The following is an 11080-nucleotide window of genomic DNA, read 5'->3' as shown; positions in this document are numbered from 1 at the left end:
GGATATTACAGCAGCATCATCTTCCTGACGGTTTGACATCCACCGCTACATGGCCGTGGTTCATCCCATGTCGGTGGTCATGTCTAGGAAGAGCGTGCACTGCTATGTGACAGCAATTCTCATCTGGATCATCAGTCTTTGTGCTGCTATCCCACAAGCCAGGTTCAACTCAGTTGTGTACAACGCTGCTGATAAATTCATGGATGCTCAAAAACAGCACTACTGCAGTTCTGCTCTGTGATTTTGCTGGTCAAATTAATTGGAATTGTCAAGTATATACATGCAAAATTCCTTTTCATTATTGCTTTTGTAATCTTGTTTTTTGCTACACTGTGATCTTGGGACGGCTGCTTCGACCAATCTCACACTCGTGGGTTCATATTTCTGGACTCTCTGATTTCATGGAATATCTCTCCTTTTACTGAGTGTGAGCTGAGTAAATCTATAGACTATTTGATGTATGTCTCTCGGATGGTGGCTTTCTCACACTGCTGCCTGAACCCTGTGTTTTATGTTTTTATGGGGATAAAATTCAGAAACCACTTGAAGAAAAATGTTATTTACTTACTGTAAGAACAACACAGAAACCCAGAATCGACACAGCAGGCTTATTTACTCCAATGGTGAAGAAATATCTATGTATTAGGTCTATACACTTAAAACACACACACACACACACACACACACACAAACACACACACACAACAACCCTAGGTTGTAACATTACATGCACTGATTTTTGTTTAAAAAAAATGAATGCAGTGTTAAAGTGTCTGTACGATAAACTGATCACTGAAATTGCATGTAAAAAGCTCTAAAAATCTTTACTGTTAAATTGATTTGCATTGTATATTTGCTTTCTTGTTTAACAAATAATTTGGTGTGTACTGTATATACAGTATAGTAGCGAACATGTTAGCTATTTACTGTATTTGTTACCTTTGAACAGTATAATGACTTGTAATTCATGATTTTAGATAAACAGCTAACGAAAAAAGACAGAGAGAGATTTAAAAATAAATAAATTTGTTAATAAAACAAATATTATTGGAGAATGTTTAACTATATGTATACACACACACACAAACACACACACACACACACACACACACACACAAACACACTGACTGGATAGCTATGCTGGTGTAATGGTTATAATACGGTACAAACCATATTTTCTATTGCCCTACATCAACCCCTACTCCTAAAGTTACTTATTACAGGAAACCTATGAGCAATTTTGCTTTCTCAAAAAAGTCATTTATAAGCTTTTTTATCCATGGGAACCTCAATTTATGCTTTATCAGAAAATCCTGAAGAAGAATGTTTGACTGTCAGTTTGTGACCTCAAGCTCAAGCGCAATGGGGTTGTGCAGCAGGATAATGATACCAAACACACCAGCATGTCCACCACTGAATGGCTCAAAAAAAGAAATTTCCTTAAACAGTCCTTTCATGCTTGCAAACTCCAATGTGGCTGAATTAAAACAATTCTGTAAAGCAGAGTAAGCTAAAATTCCTCCACAGCTACAGTATGTGAAAGACTCATTGACAGTTATTGCAAGCACTTTATTTCAGTTGTTGCTGCCAAGGGCGGCAGGACCAGCTATTCAATTTAGGGGGCAATTACTTCTTCATGTAGAGCCAAGAAGGTTTGGACAACTGCATTTTATATTAACTTGCATTATCTTTGTGTAATATTAAAATTTGTTTGCTCTGAATCTTTTAAATGTGACAAATATGCAAAAAAAAAAAAAAAGGGGCCAAAAGCTTTTGGTAACACTTTAGAACCAATTTGCCTATTACAGCTATGCTGATGATGCCCAAATGTACCTATCTCCAAATGACTACAGCCCCATTGATTCCCTCTGTCAATGCATTGATGAAATTAACAGTTGGATGTCTCAGAAATGTATTCAGCTAAACAAGGAATAAGTCTAAAGTCAATGCATTTGGAAACAAAGTTGAAGTTGTCAAGGTGACTGCATACCTTGACTCTTGGGGTCTAAAAAAGCAAGGTGGAGAAATGTGTCCATGCCTTTATCACTAGCAGGGTGGACTATTGTAATGGGCTCCTCACCATCCTTCCCAAAAAGACCATTAGACAGCTGCAGCTCATCCAGAAGGCTGCCAGGATTCTGACTAGAACCAGAAAATCTGAGCATATCACACCAGTCCTCAGGTCCTTACACTGGCTTCCAGTTACATTTAGGATTGATTTTAAACGACCTTTTACTTTTGTTCTGCAAATGAACGTTGCTTGATTGTGGCATCCCAAAGAAGTACAAAGTCACTTTTACAGACTTTTAATTTAAATATTCCCGCCTGGTGGAATGACCTGCCCAACTTCAAGAATCTTCTTATAACACAGCTCTTACTCATACTATTCTTAAAAAAAGACTTGCACTCTTTTAATTTGCTTTTACTCGTTTATAAATCACTCAATGACCTAAGACCTAAATAAATTGCAGATATGCTCACTGAATATAAACCACTCAGTCCACTATAAAATAAATAAACTGAAAAACCATGTTACCCAACATCATCACTGCGACTTTCTCTTGTTCAGTTCACCACAGCTTTCACACTTTAGTAAGGGGTGGGGGTGCAGCCTAGCTTTCATGGGCAGTCAACTTTTTTATTTATACCAAAAAAGGCCATAATCATATATAAAACAGGACATTATTGATTTAAAGAAAATCTTAAGACCAGACCACTATGGTAATGGTAAAGGAACTAAATGATATTTTTAGTTGTTGTTGTAAAGTAGTCAATCTGAACTGCAAATAATATGTTTAACTATTTTAAAATGTACACATTCAACATTAGTTTTATCCTAATACCTTGAAATCACAAGCCAGAAAATCTTCCTTCCTTCCATTCTTCCATTCATCATTAACAAGTCAAAATGGGGTTAGCTTTCAACTGTCTAGCCGAGATGTGGCATATATAATGTCACATATGTAATCATATGTGAAATTTTCTGAGTGAAGATTGTCTCCAATTTGTTTTCAGTGTACATTTATGCATCAAGATGAAAGACCAACCACTGAAAATCAGTATAAAATATCTACCACCTTCGAGTATTCTGATTATTATGAATATTTAACCAATGAAACCTCTGACATCTTTATCAAGAAAAATGCCATCCAGTTTGCGACAGCCATCACTCCAATCATTTTCCTCATCATCGTTCTGTTCAGCTGTGTGGGAAACACTCTGGTCATTTGGGTCCTTGTGAAGTATGAAAATCTAAAGTCCCTCACCAACACATTTCTGTTAAATCTGGCTCTCTCTGATCTGATTTTCACCTTTGGCCTGCCCTTCTGGGCCTACTACTACATGTATGGCTGGACTCTTGGAGATCCTGCTTGCAAAGCAGTTAACTTTGTGTTCTACACGGGATATTACAGCAGCATCATCTTCCTGACGGTTTTGACCATCCACCGCTACATGGCCGTGGTTCATCCCATGTCGGTGGTCATGTCTAGGAAGAGCGTGCACTGCTATGTGACAGCAATTCTCATCTGGATCATCAGTCTTTGTGCTGCTATCCCACAAGCCAGGTTCAACTCAGCTGTGTACAACGCTGCTGATGAATTCATGGATGCTCAAAACAACAGCACCACTGCAGTTCTGCTCTGTGATTTTGCTGGTCAAATTAATTGGAAAATGTCAAGTATATACATGCAAAATTCCTTTTTCATTATTGCTTTTGTAATCTTTGTTTTTTGCTACACTGTGATCTTGGGACGGCTGCTTCGACCAACATTTCACACTCATAGAAAGACGGTGCAGCTCATCTTCTTCATTGTGGTGTTTTTCTTCTTGGGATGGGGGCCGTACAACGTGGCCATATTTCTGGACTCTCTGATTTCATGGAATATCTCTCCTTTTCCTGATTGTGAGATGGGTGAATCTATAGACTATTTGATGTATGTCTCTCGGATGGTGGCTTTCTCACACTGCTGCCTGAACCCTGTGTTTTATGGTCTTCTAAGAATTCTGTAGAAACAGCACAGAGCCTCAGAATAGACAAATCAGGCATATTTACTCCAACGGTGAAGAAATGTCTATGTTTTAGCTCCCTACGATTAAAAAAACCTTGCCTGTGTTGGAACATTGCATGTACTGATTTTCATCAACAAAATGACTGAAATGTAAAATGTCTATTGATCAGTGAAATTGCATGTGAAAAGCTCTGAAAATCTGTGATGCAATCTTACAAGAAGTTGTTTTATACATTTACTGTTGAATTGATTTGCATTATATATTTGCTTTCTTTTAAAAATTCATTAATGCAACAAATGATGAACAGATAAATATTGTGTGAACATGTTAGCTATTTACTGCATAACTTTAAACAACATGAATAGTTGTGCGTGTTTTTCACATTATTTGTATTTTTTACATTTGTTTAGTTGGATTAATGGATTAACAGCTTTATTAACAAAAATACAGTTCTCCTCTGATTAAGCTCATACATTTGAAAATAAAACAAATAATATTGGAGAATGTTAATTTATATGTTTGTGTTGTATGTATGAATATATGTCATTTGAATTTTAGCAATTTATGTCAGAAAATGTTTCCTACAACAGGTTTTCCAGTGTTTCTGAAAATACATTTACACTTTGAACTTAAAACAAAATTAAAGTGAATGAATCATTATAAAATATCCCTCAGTAGTTCCAATGAACCTTAGCTATTTCTCTGCAAAACTAGACCTCACTTCTGTCATTAATTTAGTAATTTAGCAGTCGTAAACACCTAACCCTAACCCAACCACATCGCTGCTGTTTTCCTGATATACAGTGGTTCAGTGATCTAAGTCTGACGTCTCAGCTTCTCCTTTCTAAGCCTTTTCCTCCAACTTTGTTCAGTCTTTAAAAAAAGATACAGCGCTGTAACCTTTTAAAGTAGGCCTACATTATTACCTGAGTTGTTCATATCAGTACCTTTTGAAAGGGTATGTGCAACCACCATAGTGAACATGGTGAAAACTAAAAATGTATCAGGTAAGAAAGATTTGTCAGGATGTGCTGTCACTGGTGAGGACTAATCTAATAATTCTACCTGATCTTAAAATTATGCCCATATAGTTTTGTTTCACAAGTAAATCAATCTAATGACAAACGCCTGTGTGTTTGCTGTGGTCTTAATGCTCTCATTGAGGATTCTTCGGGTATTTCCTGCAAGCAACTTTGATTAACAAAACATCTCTTCATCAATGCATTTCACATTATGTGCAACTAGAACTGACATTTTTTCCAATGATTTTTCTTAAACAACAAAAGTAATAAATATAATGTTTTTGGTTTGTATTGAAGTTCATAAACTGATATGTTTACAGACTTCTAACTGAATTCTTTTAAATCATGCGCATGAACAGTTTCACCAAAGAAGGTTTCTGAGAAGTGCTTCTGTCGTTACTTTGACCAACTATGTTCACAAAAGCTAAAAATAAATTTTACCCAGTCAGTTTCTTGGACTTGCAGGGACTCTGGTTCTTCACTGCAGTTTTGACACATTAGTAGTCATATGTGGTCAGCTGATTCATTGTGGTCCTCTGGTATGTGTTTCGATCTTATTAGTCTTACAACAACAGATGGTCCAGAAAAGAATAAAAGACGGCAGTGAAGTTTGCTGAGGTGACTTATTTTACATTCATTTCTATGATTTAATATGGAAATAGTGCAGTGTTGTTAATAAATTGTTTGTGTTTTCATGTGCAGACTAATAATCCAATGTCTTAATGTGTTCATCTGTGTCATTAGCAGCAGCAAACAAAAACACAAAATAATGACCGATATGATACTGCAAGATAATGTAATGCTTTAGTGAATCAAACACATAATTGTCAAATGTAGATGATTAGGTTCTTCATATGAAAATGTGATAAATATACATTTTGTCAAAAACAATTTTGTAAACATGAATGAAATGTATACATTTATGTGTATAGTGTATAGTTTTAGAACAATATAAAGACCTGTTATACGAGTGCATTAACTGTATCCTGCCTCTAAAAAGCCTGTGAAGAGTCATTAAATGGCAGGAATTGTTTAAAATTCAGATTTGACTGAAATGGAAAAAGAAGCAATGCAATTGCATTTCCCCCGGAAATATTAATTGAGAATAAATATAAACACATAAAGGCAACTGGCCAAAGGTTTTTAAACTTCTCAGAAACCACATGCTGCAATGCCCAGCCACATTAAGTTTATTCATTGTGAAACTGCAAGCATTAGCAAAAGGAAATGACAACACTTACAGAAGTGTGATTTCTTTTGTCACTTAGACTATTTTCCTTAAGCAGTTCTACAACACGGTCAACCGTGACCTTAAGGTAAGCATTCCATTCTTGCTACATGCTGTACTCTATTCTGTATACTATGGTGTATACTGTACTGAAGATGCAAAATGCAATAGTTGTTATTTTCTACATCATTCAAATATCAGAAATTGCATTAGAAAGTACTTTAAAATGCTAATTTTTGTTTATGCTAGATGGAGTTCAACTCAAACAACACCTATGATAATGACTCAGACGAGGGGTTAATCCGAATGTGTGAGGTCGATAACTATGAAAAAACGACCGGCGTGTGCTACGCCACAATCTTCTGCCTCAGCATGCTGGGAAATGGCCTCCTCGTGTTTGCTCTCACCTGCTACGAAGACCTGAACAGGGCCACCAACCTTTTCATGTTCTGTTTGGCTCTTTTCGACCTTCTGTTCACACTCACATTGCCTTTCTGGTGCGTGGAGCTTCTTCATCACTGGGTCTTTGGAGATGTTGCCTGTAAGATCATGACCGGGGCCTATTTCGTAGGCATCTATGGAAGCCTCATCCTTCTCACCGCGATGACCCTCGACCGTTTTGTTGTGGTAGTGGTCAGAAGTTACTGGTTTACACGGAGTCGAAGGCTCAAATGTTCAAAGGCCGCCTGCATTGGTGCATGGATCATAAGTTTGATTGCTTGTCTGAGAGATTCAATAGCCGCAAAGGCAGAAGATGTACATATCAACATATACTCATGTCAAAGTCCCAATACAGTTAATGACAATGTCGGATATTACGCTCAGCTCATTCTGCTGTTTCTTGTACCGTTTGCCATCATTGTTTTCTGTTACACCAAAATAATTTTGACCCTCATGTCAACATCGACCAGGCAGAAATACAAAACTGTGATTCTGGTGCTGTGCATTGTTATCGCTTTCTTCATATGCTGGGGGCCGTATCATATCATCATTGTGTTGATGTCCATCTATGGCTTTGATCCCTGTGAACATTATCAGCTGCATATTGCATTTATCATCTGCAGGATTCTGGCGTTTTCCCACTGCTGCATAAACCCGGCGCTGTATATTCTCAGAGGGAAGTACAGAAATCTCTTGTCAAGTTTATTGTTCTGCTCGCCTGAACTCAGGCAGTCGGGGCTCGACAGAGGACCAACAGATCCCAGCGACTCCAGGATTCATCCGTACATGAATGAAGGAGCTCGAGAAAATTGTGAAGTGCAACAAACAAATGTCAGTGAGCTGAACATACTGAAAACACTGTAAAAATTGAGACCGTAAACATGATGAATTTATGTAGTCCTAGAAAAACATTTTAATTGGAACAGTCAGTTACATTCTATTTTTAGAAAATCTTGTTTCCCACCTAAAAGTATATTGATGATATTTTATATATATCACGAATATTTGTAATTTTTTAATTCATGTAACAACAAAAAAGGTGTGTGTGTGTGTGTGTGTATACTGTATATATATATATAAATATATATAAATGTATATATGGGACTGTAAAAATTTCAAGCAAAACTTCAGCTTTCCTGATTATTACTGCATTCTGTATTATTAGTATTAGTATTAGAATTTATATTGGAAAATTGTATTTCTATTTTGTTTAATGATTTTAAGATGAATGTATCTGTTAAACGAAAATGTGTGTTAACATGTTTTATGTAAATATGTGGGCTGGACATTTATGTTACTGAAAGCAGACAGATTCTTCAGTGTCTCTAGGGGAGACAACACTGATAATTGAAGAAACAAACCGCCAGATCAACCAAGGTATTTCTTACATTGCATATTTCTTTCCTTCTCTGTTTGTGGTATGCATGCATGCAATTCTCATTTCTGATCATTCCAACAACAACAACAACAAAAAAAGGAATAGGTTTGCAATTTTCTGTGTTTACTTTCTGTTCCTCACACAAAACCATTGCATGTCTACAAAAGATTAGGATTTGTGTCATAGTGGTCAGTTTATGGTGTTTTAGTTCATTATGTATAATCGTTTTATGTCAAAGAATTGTGTAAAAATTATTCAAAATGTTATTATTTAGTGTTACATAAATTATGCATGAATACAGTGACTAAATACACTCTTAAAAATAAATTTTATTTATTGGCATTGAAGAACCTTTAATATCTATGGAAACATTCCATTGTACAAAAGGTTCTTTACTGTGGAAAAAATGTTCTTTAAATTATTAAAATCTTCTTCAAGCTCAAAAAAATATTTATAATGGTTCTTTTAAGCTCTGTTCACTAAATGTTTTTTTTGGGGAACAAAAATTGTTCTTGGCTTGCTTCAATACAAAAACTAATTTTTGGAACCTTTATTTTATTTACATTTATTTACTTATTTTACTTTTGAATTTCAAAAGTAGACTTGACTAGTGCCCTTATACGATCTTTATGCATAATTTTTTGACATTATTCAATCTGTGTGTTTCTACAGACGATATAATGCATGGAGATACTACGCAGGAGGTCTTCAATATCAGTTATGATTATGACTTCAACCACATATATGAGGAATATTATCCTTTGGTGACATTTGAGGAGGAGAATCTTTCACTTAGGATAATGAGTGCCATTTGCTGCAGTCTCATCATCTGCATCAGTCTACCCAGAAACAGCTTTTTGCTTTGGGTGGTCTTGAAGAAAGTGGGTTTGAGCAGCTCTGCTGATTGTTTACTCCTCCATCTGACAGTGTCCGACCTCATCTTCTCCTTCACATTGATTCCCTGGACAATCAGTCATATTTGGGGATGGATATTTGGATATCTGGCCTGTAAGCTGTTCACCTGGAGTATGTTTTTGGGCCTGTTCAGCTACATGATGTTCCTCACAGTCATGACAGTCCATCGATACGTGGCGGTGGTGTATCCGGTGTTCGCTTCATCTGTAGGGAATCGCAGAATTTACATGCACATCTCATCTGCTGTGGCTTGGTTGATCTCTGTGGTCTTCAGTCTGCCTGAAATGATCTTCTCTGGGACTGTGGATGGACCTGATGGTGTATATTGTGTTCCCACCAATAACTCAGTGTTTGTGGAGGTCTATGGATATTTCACTCAGATAATTCTGTTTTTCCTGCTGCCATTCCTGGTTATTGTGTTCTGCTACACATGGATGGGTTTTTCCATCCTTCAGAGTCGCATCCGAAGCAGAAACAATGCCGTTTGCACCATCCTAAGCATCGCAGTGGGATTCTTCATCTGCTTGGCACCGTATAACATCTTCCTCTTCCTCTTGTCCTTGAGGTCTTTAGGTGTTTTTGTGTTTAGGGAGAGTGTTTGGGAGAACATCTACTGCTCCACTCACATTCTAGCATATTCCCACTGCTGTCTGAATCCACTTGTCCACATCTTCGGAAGAAAGAAGTTCAGGAAGTACCTGCCATGGAGCAGAGGTTTCTGTCGGCTCTCGCAAAGGGTTCAGCGTGTAAATGTTTAGAAACCCAAGCAGATTCTCTGTTCAGTTTCATCTCTGATAGTGTCAAAGGTCATGGTGTCATTTTGTTGCGGCTCCAAAGTGAGTCACATGACATTTACAGTGCAGATGATTGGCTCAAAAAAGTTATTGAGATGAATAACAGATTGATAGCAGAGGTTTTATTATATATGCTCTATATAATTATGTGTGACGAATAAAAAGTTTGAATCTTGTATGTGTATATATATATATATATATATATATATATAAATCGTTTAGTGGTGTAACTATCAAGTAAAAAAAAAAAAAAGATTTTGCCTGAAAACATGAATACTTGGACACCTTAAAGGGGGGGTGAAATGCTATTTCATGCATACTGAGTTTTTTACACTGTTAAAGAGTTGGATTCCCATGCTAAACATGGACAAAGTTTCAAAAATCAAGTTGTATGTTTGAAGGGGTATTTTTGTTCCAAAAATACTCCTTCCGGTTTGTCACAAGTTTCGGAAAGTTTTTTTCGAGTATGGCTCTGTGTGGCGTTAGATGGAGCGGAATTTCCTTATAAGGGCACTTCTGTACTGCCGGAAGAGCGCGCGCTCCCGTATAGCAGAGCACTGAGAGAGCACAGGCATTCATGTCAGGTATTGGTAAGGGAGGAACTCAGGTGCAGACAGGGATTCTCAAACAAAGGGTTTATTACAAAAAGGGAAAAAACAAAACCCACGAGGGGGAAAACAAGGGCTAGGGTAGACACTAAATAATTCTACAAAACTCAATAAACAAGGCAAACAAAGACTCAAGACAGGAGAACACTAACTACAAATAACACTCACGGCTATACAGGATACAATCTCAATCACAGGTACAAATCTCAATGACAATGAACCGACGCAAGACAGAGCACACTAGGAGATCTAAATAGGGGTACTAATCAAGACACGACAGGTGTTACAGATAGGACAATCAAGACACGACTAGGTTAACAAGGGGGGCGGGGCGGGGCAAGGGAACGAGACAACACAAGCACATGGCCCAAAGACAAGGCCATGCGCTTGTACACAAAACATGGGTCTGTCATGATCCTGCCTCAAGACTAGGAAAAATCAAGGACACGAGGGCAGAATCATGACAATTCATTGATCAGAGTGAGAGCGTCGGGAAATGTCACAAAAGGAGTGTGTTTTTGGTTGCCAGGGCAAGACAACCCTGCACAGATTACCAAAAAAAACAGCATTAAGGGACCAGTGGATGGAGTTTATTTTTACAGAGCATCGGAGTTGTGCAAGTGTTTTTGTTTGTTCCCTGCATTTCTGGGGAACAATTTCCTGGGGGAAGTCGTGGCCTAATG

General features: G+C 37.3%; 2 protein-coding genes and 2 pseudogenes across 3 annotated transcripts; all 4 read left to right on the top strand.

Moving 5' to 3' along the window:
* The first annotated feature begins 6 nt into the window (after nucleotides 1-6).
* On the top strand, nucleotides 7-1029 carry LOC113046363 (chemokine XC receptor 1-like; annotated as a pseudogene).
* Nucleotides 1030-3024: 1995 nt separating this feature from the next.
* Nucleotides 3025-4084, top strand: LOC113046255 (chemokine XC receptor 1-like; annotated as a pseudogene).
* A 1458-nt stretch (nucleotides 4085-5542) lies between these two features.
* Nucleotides 5543-8885, top strand: LOC113045360 (chemokine XC receptor 1-like). 2 transcript variants are annotated; one of them, XR_003275977.1, is made up of 4 exons: nucleotides 5543-5651; nucleotides 6302-6349; nucleotides 6511-8079; nucleotides 8753-8885. XR_003275977.1 is itself a non-coding variant. In XM_026205700.1 (4 exons), exons 3-4 carry the CDS (start codon nucleotides 6511-6513, stop codon nucleotides 8759-8761), a joined length of 1032 nt encoding a protein of 343 aa, XP_026061485.1. In that variant the 5' UTR covers nucleotides 5543-5651; nucleotides 6302-6349; the 3' UTR covers nucleotides 8762-8795. The 2 variants fall into 2 exon arrangements, 1 of the variants encoding a protein (XP_026061485.1); XM_026205700.1 differs by having other exon boundaries at nucleotides 6511-7533; nucleotides 8753-8795.
* On the top strand, nucleotides 8761-9753 carry LOC113046254 (chemokine XC receptor 1-like). The gene has a single exon (XM_026207196.1). It carries the CDS (start codon nucleotides 8761-8763, stop codon nucleotides 9751-9753), a length of 993 nt encoding a protein of 330 aa, XP_026062981.1.
* The last annotated feature ends 1327 nt before the right edge of the window (nucleotides 9754-11080 follow it).

The sequence above is a fragment of the Carassius auratus genome, chromosome 27 (assembly GCF_003368295.1).
Source record: "Carassius auratus strain Wakin chromosome 27, ASM336829v1, whole genome shotgun sequence".
In the NCBI taxonomy this organism is placed as follows: domain Eukaryota; kingdom Metazoa; phylum Chordata; class Actinopteri; order Cypriniformes; family Cyprinidae; genus Carassius; species Carassius auratus.
Note: the sequence above shows the minus strand (reverse complement) of the source record. Positions and strands in the feature narration are given on the sequence as shown.

Bases quoted from the DNA above. Each gene is read 5' to 3' on its own strand.
- LOC113045360 (XM_026205700.1), top strand. From the start codon at position 6,511: ATGGAGTTCAACTCAAACAACACCTATGATAATGACTCAGACGAGGGG.
- LOC113046254 (XM_026207196.1), top strand. From the start codon at position 8,761: ATGCATGGAGATACTACGCAGGAGGTCTTCAATATCAGTTATGATTAT.